Source organism: Xenopus laevis, chromosome 5L, assembly GCF_017654675.1.
Source record: "Xenopus laevis strain J_2021 chromosome 5L, Xenopus_laevis_v10.1, whole genome shotgun sequence".
Taxonomy (NCBI): domain Eukaryota; kingdom Metazoa; phylum Chordata; class Amphibia; order Anura; family Pipidae; genus Xenopus; species Xenopus laevis.
In genome coordinates this window covers 58,837,182-58,859,733 of record NC_054379.1, presented here as the reverse complement: position 1 = coordinate 58,859,733, position 22,552 = coordinate 58,837,182, and the positions used below count along the sequence as shown (strand labels likewise).

General features: G+C 38.1%; 1 protein-coding gene across 4 annotated transcripts in view; it reads left to right on the top strand.

The window, feature by feature from the left end:
• LOC101027285 (lysosomal-trafficking regulator) overlaps positions 1-22,552 on the top strand; it is a 223,919-nt gene that overhangs the window by 136,734 nt on the left and 64,633 nt on the right. For all 4 annotated transcript variants that reach the window (XM_018263118.2, XM_018263117.2, XM_018263120.2 and 1 more), the window contains 10 exons: positions 443-619; positions 1,301-1,377; positions 7,557-7,745; positions 12,832-12,977; positions 14,793-14,889; positions 15,363-15,424; positions 15,997-16,052; positions 17,202-17,354; positions 18,817-19,061; positions 20,895-20,961. In XM_018263118.2, the coding sequence (XP_018118607.1) occupies positions 443-619; positions 1,301-1,377; positions 7,557-7,745; positions 12,832-12,977; positions 14,793-14,889; positions 15,363-15,424; positions 15,997-16,052; positions 17,202-17,354; positions 18,817-19,061; positions 20,895-20,961 (1,269 nt within the window). The remainder of the gene's footprint in view (positions 1-442; positions 620-1,300; positions 1,378-7,556; positions 7,746-12,831; positions 12,978-14,792; positions 14,890-15,362; positions 15,425-15,996; positions 16,053-17,201; positions 17,355-18,816; positions 19,062-20,894; positions 20,962-22,552) is intronic.

The following is a 22,552-nucleotide window of genomic DNA, read 5'->3' as shown; positions in this document are numbered from 1 at the left end:
CTTGTACACAGCATTTAATTTCTATCAAGCATTTTTGGGTTTTCCTATAAAGTAAACAATTAGAATAAACAGACTATTCAGATTAATGGTTTGTTGATTTAAGGACAATTGTGCTAGGCTTTATATCAGCAGAATTTGCCAATGATAATTGAAATTGGTAAAGACTCTAATCTAATAGATAGGTACAGTGACTTCTCAGACACAATATATTGCAACATTATTAGTTGTATATGTATATATTGTTTATATTTTGTAAATAAAGTTCAGGTATGGATAAGCTGTGCCCACCAAAAGCCAAAGGTCCATGGAGCAGTAATACCACTTTTTATAAAACTAGTTATATTGTAAAACAAGTGTTATAAAGAGCTTCATTTCATTTGATTAGCATGACATATATACCATTGCAAGGTTCCAATCCTAACATTATGTTCTTGATTTTCAGCATGGACCCAAGCTAGCTCTATATTTGTATGAATTAATGCATGATCACAAGGAGGAATTAACAAAAGAAGAACAGGTGGCAGGAGGACTTTTCATAAATGCTTTAAAATTGACTGGCTACAGATGTATTCCTCCTAGTGCTCCTCCAAAACCGGATTTAATTAAAGCAATTAGAGAGGTATGTTAATTTCTTTTTCTTTTTTGTGCAATAATTTACGAGGGTAAATAAAATATTTATAGTAATGTATAATCAAAATATGTTAAGCAGCAAAACAGAATGTTTTATTATCTTTTTAATGAAAAGTTTATTTCATATTTAAAAGTATTCCATAACTTAATAAATACATTTGCATGTTTGACAAACCCCCAAAAAAAGAAAAACAGAACTGCTGTGTTAGGAAAGCCTGTGCTTGTGTGTTTTTGATGGACAATTGTCTATTTTAACACAAATTAATTATGCAACTATCCTGAGCTTAGCAGAAGTCCTATTTTAATAGTATGCTTGCTGTCAACCATTCAATAAAGCATTAGAACTCCTGGAGAATTAAAATAGTATCTGTTTATGGGACATTCAGCGCCGGTCCACGGCGCGCTGGTGGGGTTGGGGGCAGTCCACGTCGCTAGTGCAGAGAGCGGGTTGAAATTCGGCTCTTAGTTACCAGGACTCACTTGCCTCATTGGGGGTTATCATATTTAAATGCAGGGTTAATAAAGACAAAATACACACTGGACGTTGCTTTTTTCTGCTTTGTGGAATCATTCATCCTATCAACCTAGGATTTATAGAATCATAACAAAACTGTACATGCTTGCTTCCTGTGTTTGTTCCGTGCAACATACTAACAAGAATGTTTTTCAGGAGCAAAAAAAATATGAGAATGAAGAAAATGAAAACCGAGTTGCCTGGAGGAAAACTATTTCTAATAATCAACAAAAGTAAGAGTCTAATGTTATTAATTTGTGTGAGACAGTCTTTTGTTAAGAGTTTGTAGTAAATAACACGACAATATGGATAATATTTGAATAGTACATGCTGGCATATAAATTTAAGGGAAAGCAAAGAACTCCTACTAATTTCAGCTGGCATAGCAATAAAATGGACCCATTAGCTACTGGAGGAATAGAAGTTAACAAATCATGGTTGATGTTCATACTAGGTACTGGAGGAATAGTAGTTAACAAATCATGGTTGATGTTCATACAAAACAGAACATCTACCAAAGGGTTGGGGAACCTAATAGATTTTGCTCTTGGGCACCATAAGTTTGTTATGCTTAAAAGAACAGAAACACCAAAAGTATTTTAAAGTAATGAAAATATAATGTACTGTTGCTCTGCACTGGTAAAACTGATGTGTTTGCTTTAGCAACACTACTATAGTTTATGTAAACAAGTGGCTGTGTACACATGGGGGCAGTCATTCAAAGCTGAAAAAGGCACAAGATACTCTGCAAATACCAGAAAAGCTCTGTAGTATACAATGGGATTCTTCAAACGTATCTGTTATCTACTGTGTGTCCTGTGCTTGAATGGCTGCACCCATGGCTACACAGCAGCATGTTTATATAAACTATAGTAGTCTGAAGTAAATCCACCAGTTTTACCAGTGCAGGGCAAAAGTATATTGTATTGCCATTCCTTTTTTTTTGTGGTACTGTTCCTTTAACTAACTTTAACACTGCCTGCACCACAAAAATAATGTTTTAAAATATAATTCTGAAGAGAATCTGAAGTAGTTTCCCTGAATTTTATAGCATATACAGTGGTGTGAAAAACTATTTGCCCCCTTCCTGATTTCTTATTCTTTTGCATGTTTGTCACACAAAATGTTTCTGATCATCAAACACATTGAACTATTAATTAAAAATATTAGTCAAAGATAACACAAGTAAACACAAAATGCAGTTTTTAAATGAGGGTTTTTATTATTTAGGGAGAAAAGAAATCCAAACCTGTGTGAAAAAGTAATTGCCCCCTGAACCTAATAACTGGTTGGGTCACCCTTAGCAGCAATAACTGCAATCAAGCGTTTGCGATAACTTGCAACGAGTCTTTTACAGCGCTCTGGAGGAATTTTGGCCCACTCATCTTTGCAGAATTGTTGCAATTCAGCTTTATTTGAGGGTTTTCTAGCATGAACCGCCTTTTTAAGGTCATGCCACAACATCTCAATAGGATTCAGGTCAGGACTTTGACTAGGCCACTCCAAAGTCTTCATTTTGTTTTTCTTCAGCCATTCAGAGGTGGATTTGCTGGTGTGTTTTGGGTCATTGTCCTGCTGCAGCACCAAATATGGCTTCAGCTTGAGTTTACGAACAGATGGCCGGACATTCTCCTTCAGGATTTTTTGGTAGACAGTAGAATTCATGGTTCCATCTATCACAGCAAGTCTTCCAGGTCCTGAAGCAGCAAAACAACCCCAGACCATCACACTACCACCACCATATTTTACTGTTGGTATGATGTTCTTTTTCTGAAATGATGTGTTACTTTTACGCCAGATGTAACGGGACGCGCACCTTCCAAAAAGTTCAACTTTTTTCTCGTCAGTCCACAAGGTATTTTCCCAAAAGTCTTGGCAATCATTGAGATGTTTTTTAGCAAAATTGAGACGAGCCTTAATGTTCTTTTTGCTTAAAAGTGGTTTGCTCCTTGGAAATCTGCCATGCAGGCCGTTTTTGCCCAGTCTCTTTCTTATGGTGGAGTCGTGAACACTGACCTTAATTGAGGCAAGTGAGGCCTGCAGTTCTTTAGATGTTGTCCTGGGGTCTTTTGTGGCCTCTCGGATGAGTTGTCTCTGCGCTCTTGGGGTAATTTTGGTCGGCCGGCCACTCCTGGGAAGGTTCACCACTGCTCCATGTTTTTGCCATTTGTGGATAATGGCTCTCACTGTGGTTCGCTGGAGTCCCAAAGCTTTAGAAATGGCTTTATAACCTTTGAAATTGAACTCAGGTGTGTTAAACCACAGTTAAGTTATTTTTTAACAAGGGGGGCAATCACTTTTTCACACAGGCCCATGTAGATTTGGAGTTTTTTTTCTCCCTTAATAACGTAAACCTTCATTTAAAAACTGCATTTTGTGTTCAATTATGTTATCTTTGACTAATAGTTAACGGTTTTTGATGAGCATAAACATTTAAGTGTGACAAACATGCAAAAGAATAAGAAATCAGGAAGGGGGCAAATAGTTTTTCACACCACTGTATATATAATATATATATATGGATAGTTTTGTAATATGTATACAACTTAAACAGAACTTGAATTAAAGGGATACTGTCATGGGGAAACATGTTTTTTTCAAAACGCATCAGTTAATAGTGCTGCTCCAGCAGAATTCTGCACTGAAATTGCACTGAAGAGATTATTTTATATTTAATTTTGAAATTTGGCGTGGGGCTAGACACTTTGTTAATTTCCCAGGTGCCCTCAGGTCATGCGGGCTCTGATAAACTTCAGTCACTTTATTGTTGCACTGCAAGTTAGAGAGATATCACTCCCCTCCCTCCCCCCCCCCCCAGCAGCCCATCAGCAGCCTATCAGCAGAACAATGGGAAGGTAACCAGATAATAGCTCCCTGACACCTCCGCTGAAGGATTCAGCTGCCTGAACTGATAGTGCCTCCATGGGCTAATAGCACTGCTGCCATTGTCCTGAATTTAAGCAAGTGGGGGAACAGGCAAAACTGCCTATGCCGCCCCCAATAATTTAGGGTGGCTTCAGGCATTTTCTGCCAGCTAAAATATACTATAGAAAAACTGTCCTATGTACCATTATCCTCAATTAGCTTGTACCGTAAAGGATATATAGTGAATAAAGTACCCCCTCTTGTAAAATATAAGGATATTATAAGTTACAGAGGAGTTTCATGACTTTATAAAAACTCGAGGCCGAAGGCCGAATGTTTTTATACAGGTCATGGAACTCCGAGGTAACTACTAATATCCTCTTATTTTGCAAATGGGGGTACTTTATTTATTATAATACACATGTTTCAGTGAGTCAGAAATTACATCAGAACACACCGTTTATAACTGATGACATCAGAACTCACCGTTAATAAGGATAGAATTTACAAGATATTCATGGCTTTTGTGTATTATATAGATATATACACACCGTATGCACTTTCGAGCTGACCTCGCTGTTCCTCCGGCTTCTGACTTCCAGCTTCCTGTTTTATAGGCTCACGCCTGTCTGTCCCTTTTGTGATTTCAATGGCAAGGCGGTGCAGGTCTATAAATGAGGGGGTTCGTAGGGTGCGGGTCGAGTTTTTCTGAATCCACACATCACTAATACACTGACTTCTATGAACAATAACTCCAGATTATAAATACATTATACAGTGAGGGGGAGAAGTAGTGGCACCCAAAATACATTAAATACAATGAGAAGCAGTGGGAATTTATCCACATATACAATAAATACACTGAGAGACAGTACGCACTTTAGGTCCAGATACAGTAAATAGAATGAGAGCCAATGCTTTCTGACACTCCAAACCCTCTTACCCTTCCAAACAAGCAGGTTTCCTGAAGGCTGAATAATATTGGAGTAGTGTAAAGATCAAACTGAAGTGAGAAATCATTGCATTGCTAAAAGTGCTTCCTACCACCTAGTGGTAGAAATGAGATTAGCACCCAAGTAGAAGAAATACCACAACCTGGGTCATGGTGAAATACAATGGGAAAGGAAAAAACAATAACTGCCTCAAAGCAGTGCAGTGGCTCCTTCTGAAAGTTCAGAATCAGGCACAATGCACTGAGATGGCTGCCTCCACACCAATATAACAGCTAAAAAATATAATTGTTGTTTCAAGAATAACATTTTAAATGGTAGAGTGAATTATCTGCAATATGAACAGTGCGATTTAGAAATAAAAAATAAACCATAAAAATCATGGCAGAATCCCTTTAAGGTCTGACTTTGAAAAAAGAAAATCAAAAATCAAGGTATCTTTGTCCATGCCTTGACACATGCCAATGGAATAACATTACACATGTCATAAGACTTAGTAATACATCTTAATTTTTTGCTATCCTTTTTGCCTTGTAACACAAAGCTTACTTTGTCTTGTTATCCATCTCAAAAATACAACTTTAACTTATTGCTAATTTCACATTAGTTTTTCGATTCCTCCTAGAACCTGAAGGTGCTGAGATGGATCCTAGTCAGGCCCGGACTGACAATCTGTCTGTTCGGGCATTTGCCCTAGAGGCTGCTCTATTTTTTCTTTAAGTGAGCCGATCCTGATCTCTACACGTTATTAGAAAGTGCCACTGCCTTTCAATGCATCAGGCGGGCTCTAGGACCGCTCGTGCATCCTCTCTCCCACTGTTGCTCTGCCCCTCCCACTCCTCTGTTCTGGTGCTGCCGTGCTCTATACAGGCCCGCGCGCTATCAGGAGGCTACAGTCCCAGGCCCAGCAAGATTTAGATTTAAAGGGGGGCCCGCTGTGCTGCTCTTTCAGGATTAGCTGGCCCCCCTTAAGATTGTGAACATCGCTGAAGACCAGATCTCTCTCTGCACTTCGTTTCTGTGAGTCTTTGTCACTCTCTGACCCTGTCCCTCTCTGTCTCTCTCTCTGTCTCCTTCTGCACTGTCTGTCACTCTCTCTCTCTTTCTCTGTGTCACTCTGTCCCTCTCTCTGTCACTCTGTCCCTCTCTCTTCCCCTCTCCCTGTCACTCTGTCTCTCTCTCTGTCCCTCTCTATTCCCCTCTCCCTGTCACTCTGTCTCTCTCTCTGTCACTCTGTCCTTCTCTCTTCCCCTCTCTCTGTCACTCTGTCTCTCTCTGTCACTCTGTCCCTCTCTCTTCCCCTCTCTCTGTCACTCTGTCCCTCTCTCTTCCCTTCTCCCTGTCACTCTGTCTCTCTCTGTCACTCTGTCCCTCTCTCTTCCCCTCTCCCTGTCACTCTGTCTCTCTCTGTCACTCTGTCCCTCTCTCTTCCCCTCTCTCTGTCACTCTGTCTCTCTCTGTCACTCTGTCCCTCTCTCTTCCCCTCTCTCTGTCACTCTGTCCCTCTCTCTTCCCCTCTCCCTGTCACTCTGTCTCTCTCTGTCCCTTTCTCTTCCCCTCTCTCTGTCACTCTGTCTCTCTCTGTCCCTCTCTCTTCCCCTCTCTCTGTCACTCTGTCTCTCTATCTTCCCCTCTCCCTGTCACTCTGTCTCTCTCTGTCACTCTGTCCCTCTTTCTTCCCCTCTCCCTGTCACTCTGTCACTCTGTCCCTCTCTCTTCCCCTCTCTCTGTCACTCTGTCCCTCTATCTTCCCCTCTCCCTGTCACTCTGTCTCTCTCTGTCACTCTGTCCCTCTTTCTTCCCCTCTCCCTGTTACTCTGTCTCTCTCTGTCACTCTGTCCCTCTCTCTTCCCCTCTCTCTGCACTCTCTGTCATTCTGTCCCTCTGTCCCTCTCTCTGTTTCTCTCTGCACTCTCAGTCACTCTGTCCCTAGGAACCAGACGGCTTTAATTACAAACTGGAGAGCTGCTGAATAAAAAGCTAAATAAGTCAAAAACCACAATTAATAAAAAATGAAAACCAATTGCAAATGGTCTCAGAATGTCCCTCTCTACATCATACTAAAAATTAAATTGAAGGTAAACAACCCCTAAGGAAGCTCTTTATGCGCATACATTTTTTCAGTTTTACCCCAATATATGAGTGGATGTGTACAAGTCAGACCATTGCATCTTTACATGTGGGCTGCTTTGATTTTTTTTGCCTGGGCTGCTTTTTACCCCCAGTCCGGCCCTGTTCCTAGTACTATTAGAAGGAAATGGTAGAAGTTACTACTTTGCTTCAAACATTCTGCACCCTTGGTAGATTATTGTATAGGCTAGTGAAAATGTGATTGTTTTGTATTACAAACACATTTTTTACCATAGCTTTTCACATACTTAATGTGTAATAGTATTCCTCCAGGCACTCCAGTTTACACCCACACTTTATGAAGGTTACTTGGTACACTGACCATGTGTGATGTGAATGATGTATAGTGCCACAAAAAGCATGGTGGAATATACTGTTGCAATATTAATAAATCATAATATTAAATAATGTTTGATAGGCATGGCTTAGTGATTTATTTTTTTAACTGTTCCTTTGTGTTTTTGTAGACTCTTCCAGCGTCTAGATGCTAGATCAAAGGACCTTTCCAAAATTGCAGGAGACATAACACAAAGTGTGTCATTATCTCAGGGCATGGAAAGGAAGAAGGTTATTCAGCACATCAGAAGCATGTACAAAGTAGATTTAAGTGCAAGTCGTCATTGGCAAGAACTTGTTCAGCAACTGACTCATGACAGGTTAGCAGCTCAGCTTATTTATATAAAAGTATAATTTGTGTTTTGATTTCATAGTTGATCCAAGGATTGCATTCTTTAAATGACCTTACTAAAGTAATAATAATATAATAACACATATGATTAGTGAAAATATTGAACCTTAACCCTTTAAATGCCACAGATCATAGAATCTACGTTCTGTGGCAAAGTAACTTGAAATGCTATAGATCGTAGATCCTACGTTCTGCAGCATTTGAAGGTTTGGGAATGGAGGAGCGGCTTGTAAAGCTCCGTTCCAACTTGTTCCCCAGCCCCTAGGCAGCGAGCCTAGGAGGGGAACAAGTGGCCTCTGGGCCGGGATCGCACAGGGGCCCCAAGGCAGCAGCAGGCATGTGCAATCTAAGTACCCTGCTGCTGCCTGCACTTTCTGAACAGAGGAGCAGTTTGTAAAGCCGCTCCCTCCATTCTAACTTGTTCCCCAGCCCCTAGGCAACGAGCCTAGGTGAGGAACAAGTGGCCCCTGAGTGGCGATCGCCCAGGGACCCCAAGGCAACAGCAGGCAAGTGAAATCTACCTGTCCTGCTGCTGCCTGCACTTTCTGAATGGAGGAGCGGCATTCTAACTCATTCCCCAGCCCGTAGGCAACGAGCAGAAGCGGGGAATGAATGCCTGCTGCTGCCTGCACTTCCTGGCCCTCCAGCTCTGCCTATTCACCGGATCCTGCAGTGGAAGATAGTCTCCAATGGTTCCAGCTCTGCATCCAGCCCTCCTGGACGATTTGCAGCCTGCCACCCCAGGTTATAGCCCCCCCCCCGTCGCACACAAACACACACTTATACTAATACACACTTACATTTACATTCACACTTAAACACACACACCTTCAATTTTGGTGGTTCGAGGGGGTCACACACATTCACAGCACTCTTGTACGCTTGCACACAACACGCAATATGCCTGTTGTACACACACATAAACACTTACACTATTTTGTATCTTTTTTTTTTTCTTTTTTTTGCCTGAATAAAAAGTTTTATTGCCATTGCAAATAGCTTATTCGGTATTTTGGTGATTATACTGCAATTTCACAGTATGAAAATAAATCCAGCAGCACTCCGATATGTGATTGAATTGTTTATTCGTGCCACTAGCAAAGCGACGTTTCGGGCTATTCCAGCCCTTAATCAAGCAATTTACTGCAATTTCAGTGATTTTGTGCATTTGTAGCCATTTTATTGCATGCTTAGCCATTTTATTTCATTTTCAGCTTTGCGTTGGTTTTTTTCCGCTTATTTCTATCCGTAAAACCTATTTGGCGATGCTAAAATAATCAAACTTTGATTCTGACTGCTGATTACACTAGGTGAAAAAAAAGCATTGATTTTTGTGGTTTTGTTAGATTTTAGTGATTTCATACCATTTTGCTCTGTTCTTTGTTACTTCGTTTTACCCATGTAAATTTTGTCTGCTATAAATTCATTTGGGGGGTCTCTGTGCGCGACATAGTTTGGTTTATCTACACATTTCAAGGTGTTCAGTAGACCCCTGGTGTTCATATTTAGGATGCCTTTTGCTGGTATTTTACAAAATGTGGGGTATATAATAGAGTAAAATGCAAGCTTTGTGATGTTTTTCAGAAATTTCATAAAAAGCGTTATATTTAGCATAGCTTTGCAGTTTGGTAGTTTTTATTAGAAAGACATATTTACCCGTTTTAGATTCTTTGGAATGTGAACTTTGAGGAAATATATGGTTTTCTAGGGTCTCCATACTGTTAGGGGGTCTCAGGGCACATAATACCCATACCGGGTGCTTATATTGTAGTTGCCAGATTGTCATACATGAAAATTCATATGCAGTATTTTGGGGTCTCTGTATGCCACATAGTTTGGTAAATCTATGCATACTGGGCATCAAACTGTTTTGTAGACCCCTGGTGTTCATATTTAGGATGCCTTTTGCTGGTACGTTACGAAATGTGGGGTATATCATTTAGCAAAATACAAGCTTTGTGACAATTTTCAGAAATTTCATAAAAAAAACGTTATGTTTAGCATAGTTTTGCAGTTTGGTGGTTTGCAGTAGAAAGACATATTTATCTGTTTTAGATTCATTTAAATGTGTACTTTCAGAAAATATATGGTTTTCTAGGGTTGCCATACTGTTAGGGGGTCTCAAGGCACATAATACACATACCGAGTGCTTATATTGTATATTGCACTTTTTTTTTTCATTAGCTGAAGTTACCCACAGGACTATTTGTATGCGCTTACTTAATTTTTGGGCCTCTAAATACCAGATATGTTGGTAAACCTATGCACATTGGACATCAAACTGTTTGGAGGACCCCTGACAATCATATTTAGGGTGCTATAGGCTTCCCTTCAGAAAATGCCCCTAAAGTGAGAAAGCACAAATGTTTCGGAAACGGCAAACCAAACTAAAATGTAAAATTCTGCTGGCACTTAAAGGGTTAAAATAACATAATGTTTTATATTTTATTATTATGTAGAAATAATACTAGGCTGTATATAGTGTATTTGGGGCAGATTTACTAAAAAATGCACTAAGGATTCATGGGAGATTCCCAACAGCTCAAATGGTATCATAGTTATTAACAATTCCAATCCAATCACTGGATACTTAGGGGCAAATTCACTAAGATTCGTAGTTGCGCCAGGCGTAACTTCGCCGCACTTCGCCAGGCGTAGTTTCGCCAGCGCTCCGCAAATTCACTAAAATCCGAAGTTGCGCACAGGGGTAGCGTAAGGTTGCGAAGTTGCGCTAGCGTTGATTCGCTAAGCGAAGCGAAGTTACGCTAGCGATGGTTAATTTGCATACGGCGCCAAATTCAAATTTCAATGGAGGAATACGTAGAATCACTACAAATGCCTGGGAAACCTTCAAAACATCAAATAAAATATTTTTTTTTTGCCCTACACATGTGCCCACTGTATAGTTAAGTTGCCAGGAGTTAGGAAATGTAGGGGGGAATGAGGGGAGCCCCAAAAAATTTTTCGATCTTTTTCAGCCTATCACCCATAATATAAAAAAAACGCCAGCTTTGAACTTTTTTTGAAGCAATCCCTATCTACTCTATTGCGCTTCGCCTGGTCTGAGGTGGCAAAGGAAGTCTAGCGTAAAAGGTAGCGTTCAGTACACTGCGCGCGTTAGTGAATTTGCGTAGTTACGTCCGTAGCGAAAATTCGCCAGGCGTAAGGGTGCGAAGTAACACTAGCGAATATACGCCAGCGTTCGTTAGTGAATTTGCGAAGTAACGAAAATGCCCAACGCTAGCGAATTGACGCTAGCGTTAGGCGCTTCGGCGCTTAGTGAATTTGCCCCTTAGTTTTGCCCCTAAAATGTCAATTTTCATGACATACCCTATAGGCTATGGTTCACCCACTAGGTTTTAAAGCACAGTTAGGGCATTCGCTAATCAGGTGTCAAAGTATAGCCCAATTTTGCCCTAATTGGGTGTCATTAGTGTAAGCAAGGTTTTTTGAATAGGATATGTAGAACCACTCACCATTAGCTGTCTTTTTATGTATGCCAAAAGCCTGTAACAGTATGGTAACCAAAACATGTAATTTTAAGTAGACATTTCCAAAATGAAGAATTCTGCTAGTTTTGGATAAGTAGTTCTTCAAAGATGGCTATTTTTACAGTTCCTCAACCATTATTCACAGCTGGGAGCAAATCTTGAAAACTTGTCGCTGGTAATTGCCTAAATCAAATTGTATAAGGGCTCTTACTCACGAGCGGTTGTAGCTGCGCTCCCCTGCGTTCCGTTTTTCTGCGTTCAGCCACACGGGAGCGCAGGAATAGACGCATTACATTTTTTCCAATGGGGCTGTACTCACACAGGCGCGTGTAGGCGCCGAACGCAGGTTGAGACGCAACATGCTGCATTTTTCCTGCGTTGTGGTGCCTACACACGCCTGTGTCAGTACAGCCCCATTGGAAAAAATGTAATGCGTCTATTACTGCGCTCCCCTGCGGCTGAACGCAGAAAAACGTAACGCAGGGGAGCACAGCTACAACCGCTCGTGAGTAAGAGCCCTAACAGGAAAAGTGAATTGCCTAAATCAAACCAAAAGATCAGTTTTAGTAGTGCTGGTCAATAACAAAACCAGAACTTCAGCTTTGCCAAAATGGAATAACAGCCCTCAAAGATGAAGACTGCCATAAAAATCTGCCATTGACTTCTTGTGTTTTTGACAGTTTTTTGCTCAAGTATTTTCGTATTCTGAATTGTCACAGTTTTATTGCATAATAAAGTCACACTTTTTTTCCTGTGACTTTTTTGGATTTTTGGTGTCCAAAAGCGGATCCGATTGTGGCTTAATAAATTGGCTCCTTAGTCTTCAGAGAGAATGTCTGAAGTTGCTATGTAACCTTCTGCAATTCTTACTAAATCTAGCAAAAATAATTTTACAAGCTACAAGGAGCAATTATCCTCCTTGCAGGAGCAATTAATGGGGCTCATTTATAAACTCTGGGCAAATTTGCACCTGTGCAGTATCCCATAGCAAGCAATCAGTGATTAGGTTTTCTCAGACAGCTGCAGGTAGAGCAATGAGAGCATGCATCTGATTGGTTGACATGGGTTAGTGCCTGGGGGCAAATCGCCCAGTGTTTAAATTAATCCCCAGAGAGTCCCAAGTACATGTTGAAGTCAAGCTGCCAATTACAAGCAGATGTCATTGGGAGTTGCATTTTAGCAGTTTTAAAGATTTTTTCAATTACAGTTTTTCTATGTTTTTCTGAGCTTGTAAAGACATTTAAGCTGATGATTAAGTGCCACATGGACACAAAACATGTAAGGATATTATTTGTACATGCTATTTTATTAATACACATTTTTTTCACTTTTGAATATTTTTCACTTTTGAATATCACCTTTGGATATTTTACCTTCCTAAAATTAAAACTGGCTGATTTTTTATTTTGCGCAGCTAGTTTACTCAGTTTAATTTTTACACTGAACAGTTCCTTTAACTTAATAATTGAATTAATATGTTATATACTCCTATGGATACATTAAACATTATATTTGTATGGTGCAAAACAGAGTACATTTTGTCTATTTTTAAATCATTTAAAGGGCTGTTTGGTATGATCCAGAGTCCTACCCAACCTCTTGGCAACTGGACCCAACCGAGGGTCCAAATAGAGAGAGAAGACGTTTACAAAGGTGCTATTTAACCATTCCAAATAAATATCTTCTCAGAGACAGGCAAAAATCAGAAGGTATGTGTCTTTTCATTGCTTTGATTATCTATCAAAAATATAGTCATACAAAGTGCAGTATATATATATATATATATATATATATATATATATATATATATATATATATATATATATATATATATATATATATATACTATGATCAAAATACATCAAATTGCTCTCATTGTGTTGTTTTCATAACATTAAATTAATTAACATAAGGTACAGCTGCACTGACAGTGCTGTAGGTGTGGGCATGTCATTATTAGGCTGTGGTCAATCAAATATATGTAAGGGAAATCTGTTATCCAGATAGCTCAGAATTACAGAAAGGCCATCTCCCATAGACTCCACTTTATCCAAATAATCCAAATTCTTTTCTCTGTAATAATAACAGTACCTTATACTTGATCCAAACTAAGATATAATTAATCCTTAATGGCAGCAAAACCAGCCTATTGGGTTTATTTAATGTTTACATGATTTTCTAGTATGTATGTAGTAAAGTATGGAGATTCAAATTATGGAAAGATTCGTTATCTGGCAACCCCAGGTCCAGAACATCCTGGATAACAGATTTAATGCCTGTAGTATCTTTCCATTTGGACTGCAGGTGAATTTGCCACATACTGGAGGGTATCAGCCAGTTTATAGCCAGGCCCGGATTTGTGGAGAGGTCACCAAGGCCCGGGCCTAGGGCGACAAGATTTTAGGGGGCGGCATGAAGCCCAACCATATCCACATTGGTTCAGAAACACTGGGGAGGCACAGGAGATACGATAGTTTTAAAAATTTCCTGTACACCAATCCTTAACTCTTTGGTCCTGATGATGAAAATTTGATTGAATTAAAGGTAGGGGACGGGGAGATGAACGACAGCGGGCCTAGGGGCACCTGCTATGTAAATCCGGCCCAGTTTATAACAACCTTTAGGGTTTATTTTGTCATCATCTGTATAACTTTTTTGATGTTCTTAAAAGAGAATTCAACCCTTAAGCAAAAAAAACCCTACCACCCACCCCATGTAGACCCTCCTGCCCCCCCCCCAGGAAATGCCTGTAACTTTTTACTTACACCTCGCCGCAGATTCAGGCATCGGAGTTCCCCACGGCCATCTTCCGGGTCTTCATGTCTTGTTCTGGCGCTTCAGCAATTTCCGTCCATTTCGGCGCATGCGCAGTTGTCGCGAACCGGTATATTGCTCCAACTGCACATGCGCCGCATCTCTGGTCTCCGTCTCAGCTTACTGAAGACCCGGAAGATGGCTGCGTGGAACTCCGATGCCTGAATCTGTGCCAAGGGCTAAGTAAAAAGTTAGGGACATTTCCCCGGGAGGCAGTTAGGCTGGGGGAGTTGACTTCTCCTTTAAAGGAGAAGAAAGCTACAGAGGCATTTTATTGCCAATAGATTAGCTGCAACAGTGCAAGCTAGAATGCTATATTTATTCTGTAGAATGTTTTACCATACCTGAGTAAAAAGCTCTAGAAGCAATCTGTTTATTTAGGATAGCAGCTGCAGTATTAGCCTGGTGTGACATCACTTCCTGTGTCTCCCTGCTCACTAATAGCTCTGAGCTCAGATTACAGCAGAGAAGGGACGGGGGGGGGGAGAGAAGCAAACTGAGCATGCTCTTGCCCGGGGCAAGGAGGTTTAAGCTGAAGGAAGAAAGTCTGATACAGAAGCCCATGTGTACACAATAGAAGGAAAGAAATGCAGTGATTTTTTTTTTTTACAGGGGCAGCACAACTTTGAGGGTTTACTGGTATATTTAGGTGGACCTTTCTGATAAGGCTTTCTTAGTTTTAACTTTTCCTTCTCCTTTAAATCCAACAGAAACTGTAAAGCCCCCACTTTCATACCTTTTTGAAGACAAAAAACATTCCTCATTTTCATCTACTGTAAAAGATAAGGCAGCGAGTGAACGTATACGGTAAATATTACTTTAAATTATTTTATGCTGAGCAAACAAACAGACTGTTTGTCTGTGTCTCCTGTTCATTGCACTCATTTGCTATTTATGGAACAATTATTCTCACCATTCTGAGCCAAATGCTTGTTGCCTGCTAAGTTTACTGTGCGGGCAAATTTGAATTAGTGAATGAGGTATTCACGGTGCAAAAACAAAAAAAGTCTAGCACTAAATTTCAGCGCATTAATCAAATCACAACACCTCTTATTAATGCCAAACTGTTCTTACATCTTTAAATATTACAATAAAATTAAAATCCACAATCTTTTCTGTGACTTTTTTTATCATTAGAATTATCCCTGTACAGTAGTACTAATCGTAGTCCAATAGTTAGTGTTCATCATTAAACAGTGGATTTTTTTCTGGCTCAGCAAATTCATTTAAGCCTGTTTGTCAGTACTCTTAGTAAATTTTACGCATATTTTATTCTGTAGGGTTACACAAAGATGTATCAATGTGGCACCATCCAGAGAAACCTTTGGAGAACTTTTATTAGGTGAGTTTTTTTAGTAGGTGAGGTAATTCTAGCTTCTGGATTATTGTCTTCTCAGTGTTCCTTGTGATAGTGTTCTACTAGGGGTTTGTACAATTGTGGTTATAGGGCAAGATAATTACTGTTCGATATTGAGCAAAAATCTAAATAATATATAAATGAATAAATAAAAGACCTGCAGCTCAGACTTCAATGAAATTGAAATTAAAATTACATTCTGCTACCTGTTTGTCCAAGTACAATCAATACAAATCACTAGTCCACTCCAAAGACTCTGTATAATCAGCTGCTTTTTTTTTCTCTGCATTTAAAAAAGAATGCAACTTGGGAAAGGGATGGGGTTTCTTATATAGAGGCTACTCAGTGCACTACTGATTTATTTTGAATGTGCTTTAATGGACAGGAAGTAGAAGGTTACTTTACTTGCAATGATTTATGAATGTATCCAGTACGATTTTAAATGGTTTAAAAGTGGTGCTTGCATCTCTCTTTTTTCTGAAATTGTATATTCATTGGAAGCATTGAGAGTGCTATGTTATGATACTGATAAAATGTATTCAATTGCTTTTTTTTAGGTAACTCAGGGATGTATTTTGTTGAAGATAACGCAGGTGATACAGTAGAATCTACCGTAAGTTTAGGGTTCTGGGATTTTCAAATTTTCTAAACTTTTTCTAAAAATGTATTTTTGCACTAAGGCATTTAAATTGCCTTAGTTTAATAAAGTTCAGTTTGCAATGGGAACGAGAGTTGTATGTAGATAACTGCAATTATTTTTTTAATGTGGTAGTTTACATTTTAAGGTTCTGGCAGTTTTATGAGGACAAAGCAAACAATAATGGTTGCCTGTAAAAAATAAAGCAAGGTGCAAAGTGCACTTTGAGCACATTTTTGTTAAGGCCTTAGGTACAACACTCCAAGCAGTGATGTACCTGATGTATGGTTCAACCTCCCTAGCCAATTATTTTGCTTTAACCGTTACCACCCCACAAACAAGTGAGGAAGTGCATTGCAGGGGCGTCCCCTAGCCCCCCCCCAGTTTTTTTTGGGGGGGGGAGGTGGGCACGGCATAAACATATATACATTCCTTGGAAACCCCTTAGCTTATATATCTTTTAGATATTGGATTGACCTGACAGGGTACAGGGTAACTTTTTTCTAGAGGGCAGCTTAGGAGGCGCCCCTAGGCCACGTGGTCCTATTGCCCGCCTGCCTACTTTCACACGTGCGTGCGAGCATGCACCAGAGCACTGGCAAGCTGTAAGTCCCCAGTGCTCCAAAGAATGTGGCTGGGCCCCTCAAATTTTGCTAGGGCAGGGCCTTTGTGGCCTCGCCACAAATCCAGGCCTGAGAATTTATATGGTGTAAATGGGAAAGCAAGTGCTATTAACAGCATGGGAATAGAGAGGTGCCATCTGCTCACTGCCTGTCTTTCTGTGTTATCCTCTTCAGTATGTTTGTATCCACTGTATTGCTCTGTGCAATAACACAGCTTGTACTAACAACAATGCAACAAAATACACAGGAGAGCACAACTGCCCATAGGGAATTAATCCTGAATGTGTCTTGCAACCAGACCCTTAGTAAATTACCCTTTTCTTTTTATAAAAAATACATATATTGAGGTGCACAACCTACATATCACCATGTATGAATTTTGCTTAATATAAAGGCATACTCTGTCAGAATGTAGTAATAAGAAAGAGAAAATGCACCTCTTTCTTAATAATTACTACTTGGTGGGTAATTTACTGGGGTATTTTTTCTTTGTTTGATGCAGTCTCTGCACGGTGAAACAGAAGCAGCATCGTTTGCTTGGACGTATGAAGAAATCAAGGAGGTCCACAAGCGCTGGTGGCAGTTAAGAGATAATGCAGTAGAAATATTTTTAACAAATGGAAGAACCCTGCTTCTGGCTTTCGACAACACAAAGGTAATATGAACATTTATGTAGCAATAATATTGATTTTCTAAGCTACATTGCTTTGCTTAATGTTTATTTTCTGGTTATTCTTATTAGCTTCTGCCTAAAGTTCATAAATTAATTTGCCAGTTGATAAAATAATGCAGCAGTTAAAGGTGCATGCACCCACCAAATTTGTTTGCCTTGAAAAATGATGGTGCATGGGATGTTTTTTTTTTAGAAAGTCATATTCTGCATGTGAACCCTGTACAAAATAGATATTTTTTTTATTAACTAATAATAATACAAATGACTAAGAGCTAAAGCCTGGCAGAAGGATTTATGTTGGTAACAGTACAATATTACCATTATGAAATGCTAAGAGCTATTTACACTGAACATATTATAAAATAGAGTCAGGTATATAGAATATAACAAAACAATATATATAAGTACTGCGCAATGCACTGTCTGCCAGAACAGTTATTTTAAGAAGTATTGTTGACACCTGAACACTGAAATGTAGATCGTAGTTTCAAGTGTTGCCATGGCAACACTTGGAAAAAAAAAAGAGAACTATGATTGTAACTGATAATTACCTGTATTTAAATTTTAGTCATGCTTTTATGTTTACTTAGGGGTTAATATAACATTTCACACTGCAGATAAAAACGTATAACTATAATTAGTGTTCAGAATGCTTGGGGTTTAGAACTTTATACTGATTACAGAAAGAAAATAACCCTTTAGATGTAAATTGTGTATAAACTCAAAATTAGAAACGTTGGATTTGTGTGCCAACCCTCAAACCTATATCCAGTTCACAAAAAATGAGCAGGCACTCCAAAGATCCAACAGACAAAAGATCCAACAGGCCAAATAATGCTTAAAATATATTTTTTATTAAAGTTTACTTTAAAAGATTTATGTGTTTTTGGCCTGTCCGTTGGATCTTTGGAGTTCCTTCTCATCTTTTCGTGAACATGCTGTACTAATTACCAATATTAATTTGGTCTAGGACCCTATACTTGTGAGATATATATATATATATATATATATATATATATATATATATATATATATATATATATATATATATATATATATATATATATATATTATATATATATATATATATATATAGCAATAACAGCACCCAGAAAAAATTATACATGTACTGTGAAACCTCAGTTTTAGATCCCTTACTTTAAATTGTTATGAATTTAAACCATTTTTTGTGTTCCACCAATTTGTAATGCATTTCCCAGACTTTTTGTATAATTTTTTCTGGTCCCCTAAAAAGCATAAAATGGACATTCTACTGTATCATGTAGAAATAACTTATCAGCAACATGATTAGTGAAACAAGCATTCAAGTCTTAAATCTTTGCTGGTTGAACATAATTAATGTATCTAGAAGTGCTACGGCAGCATTTACCTTTTAACTGGTATAATATAAATATTTTAAATGTTTTTTTTTTTTTTTTCTAAGCTACGTGATGATATTTACCACAATATCCTTAATAATAATCTTCCAAATCTTCTGGAGTATGGAAATATCACGGCTCTAACACATCTGTGGTGTACTGGGCAGATCACGAACTTTGAGTACCTTACTCATCTAAACAAGCATGCTGGGAGGTCTTTCAGTGATTTAATGCAATACCCAGTGTTTCCCTTCATTCTCAGTGATTACTCTAATGAAACCCTTGATCTGAGTGATTCAGCAATTTACAGGTAATGGAGTTTTGTTTTGTTAAGTTAATCACAAACATGAAAAAAGCACTATACAGTGCTGGGTCAAGAGGTGCTTGGTAACAAATACAAACTCATTCAATGTTCCCTGTGTGTGATAATTGTGAGCATGGTTTGCACAACATTGTTGCAATTAAAGCAATTGAATTGCAATGACAGTTGTTATCATGGTTTCCACATCAACCATTTAATGTCACCTGTTTCTATGACTACTGTTACTGGTTTTAGTGGATTTCCTAAATACTTTTTTTCCATGGTAACTGTTAACATTGTCTTAATGGCAGTTTTTGTATCAAACCGTTAACATGGTCTTAGTGAAAATTGTCAAAATAACTGTTATTTTAACAAATATTTCCATCCCAATAGTTGACACGTGGTTTCCATTTCACACATGAATAATATAGTGCCATAGTGTATTTGTGAGCTAAACATGCATTTCTCTTGTTTTTGCTATATTTTAAATGTCATCCAACAAATGCAGTATGTTGCATTTAGAAAACCACTATGAAACACAACTGTGTTGGATTCTGATGGATACATCCAGACACAATAAAATGAAATCAGTTAGCTTATATAGGCACTATTAAATCTGCATTTTAAATGCAAATAAAATATTGTGTAAGAGTCCTGGTAAATATAATAGAATAATGTAAATCTAAACGGTTATATTAAGCTAGATAGTGATTGTCGGGGCTTTACACTTCTAACTGACAACACTTTTCATCTTCTAACTGGCCCATCACAGTTGTAGGAGTTACAGTGATCAGCCATTATGTATACCCTGTCTCCTTATTTACCGTACTCTCAAATGAGACATTTTGAGATGTTCATGACATAACACCTGTCTGGGAATATTTCCAAACATTTACTGGTAGCTAAGTAGCTGTGATTAGTCAGCTCATAATATGTGAACGTAAAATTCTGACTTGTTGGTATGGGTTGCTTCACAGTAAACAAATGCACCCATTTTGCGAATGACACCTCCAGTGAATAGGGATTCACACCAGCTCTGACGATAAAAGTCCCAAGCCCAAATGCATCTATCCACTGATAACAAATGCTGGAGATGCCATATGGAACCTGGAAATATTTCTCATATTTGGTATTCTTGTGTAAAAATGCGAGGGTTTTGGGATGATGTTCAACATGCTTGTTGGGAGATCCTGAGCTGCCAGATCACCCTTTCACCCCAACTTATACTGCTCTTCCATACTGATAACTCTGACTATGTTCTTCATCGCAGTCTGTTGATTCAATTGTTACTAGCAGCTAAAATTCTAATACCTAGACATTGGAGAGATGTTTCTCCTCCTACTTTAGAAGAATGGATATCGAGTGTTAATAATATTTATATAATGGAAGAACTCACCGCTTCCCTTTCTGGGAAAATGGAAAAATTTATGGACATCTGGCAGCCATGGGTCTCCTTCCTCAATGTTCATAACCAACTGTAAATATGAACAATTAAAATAGGAAAAACAACTCTAAACTCCCTAAATAAACGAGATCTCAAAGGTTCCACACGAGGGCTGACGACCGTCAGAGAATCAAAAAGTGCTAAAAATTATAAAGAAAAAAGATACCCCGTGGGTAACAATCTAATCAATAACCAGCATACATTAAATCTCTTTGGATTTAAATAAGTTAATTGAATAAATAGATTAAAGTGCAAGAAATGCCTAATCAATTGATTAGGCATTTCTTGCACTTTAATCTATTTATTCAATTAACTTATTTAAATCCTAGTTTTTATTTATATTTTTTATTTATATTTATTTATATTTCTATATTTACGCTGGTGTCTTTTATCTCCAGAAATCTTGTTAAACCTATTGCGGTTCAGTCAAAAGAGAAGGAGGATCGTTATATAGACAATTACAAGGTAAATTAATCCCACAAATTTTAACTATAGTATTAATCTACCTGTGGCTATTAAAATGTTATTTTGTTATGTATAATTTATGTATATACCTGATTAAAAATGTATTTAAAAAATTATTTGAAATAATGTTAAAAGTTGAACTTGATGGACGTGTGTCTTTTTTCAACCTAACTTGCTATGTCAAACTATTTATCAAGTATTATTATTGAGTTGGAGGCTTGGCTATCCCAAATCATAGGATTTCCCAAAGTGTAAGTTGTATTCCTGGTGGTTCATTTAATTAATATGGCTGAAGAGACTGTAATATGAAATCGTTTAGGAAACAAAAAATGAATCAGAGGCAGCTCTTCACTTTCCTGGGCCTATCTGCAAAAAAAATTTGGGCCCTCCTCCACAGCACGCTTCCGGCACCCCCTCCCTTCCGTGTCCACAAGCAAATGGCTCTGACAGCATGGTTGTATGCAAGAGTCAAAGGATTTAACTATTTGAACATTTAGGAATCCAGCTTATAAAATCTGTCTTGGTTATACTGATCATTTGGAATAGTCAGTGTATCATCTTTATTTCTCAGTGCTTTTATTTTATCTAGTACAACAAAAGTTAATACATTAAATCAATAAAATTGAACATCTAGCTAGAGAAAAAAACAAAATAGACATGGTTATTACTCCATTGTTTGCTTTATTAGACCGGAAAAATGCTCTTCGAGTAGAGAATAAAGATTCGGAATTCAAAATTTCAAGATAGTTGAAATTTTTATTTTTTATTAATGGCTGCAACTCGTAAGTCAATATATTTACATTGGATAAAGGAAATACCGCCATCATTAGAAACCATACTGAGTTATTTATATAACCTGTGCGTACAAGAGGCAATACGTTGAAAAACGGGGAACCAGAAATCAAGGGAGCATTTTAAAGGTATATGGTCCATTTATCTTAGAACAATAGAGGCCAATAAGAAAAGGTTTATTTTAAATTGTATTGATTCTGGGGAAAATTATTTTCTTTTGTAATATAAACATATTAGCCAACACGTTCATACTGAGAGTGTAGTAATTGTGAATTTATTATTACTTTAAATAGAATTCGAGCAGAGACATTTTCATTTTAGTCTTTAAACGTTAATTTTAATTTCAAGTTCTACTTCTATTCAAATTTTAAACTTTAATCTTATTTCAGGTTTGTTATACCTTGATTTTATTTGCATTTACTGTGTTGTAATTAAGATTGTTTTTTATTTAGACAATGGTTTGTTTAACATCTCACATATTATGACATCACCATGTTTGCTTAACTACACAGCTTAATTGTTCTATTGTATTGGTACTGTAAAATAACTTACTGTAATGTAATCTGTTGTTTATGATCAATAAAAAGAGATAAACCTCAAATACATTAAATCAGATAGAATTGATATCATTCTGAAACCATGAGTGCTAATATGAATTTGGTCTTGCCTTTGCTGCTCTTCTAAGGGCAGAGACCCACCATGCGATTCGGGGAGATTAGTCGACCTGGTGACAAATCTCCTCTTCTTCGGGGCGACTAATCTCCCCTAACTGCCTCCTCCGCCTTTTCGATGGCTAGAA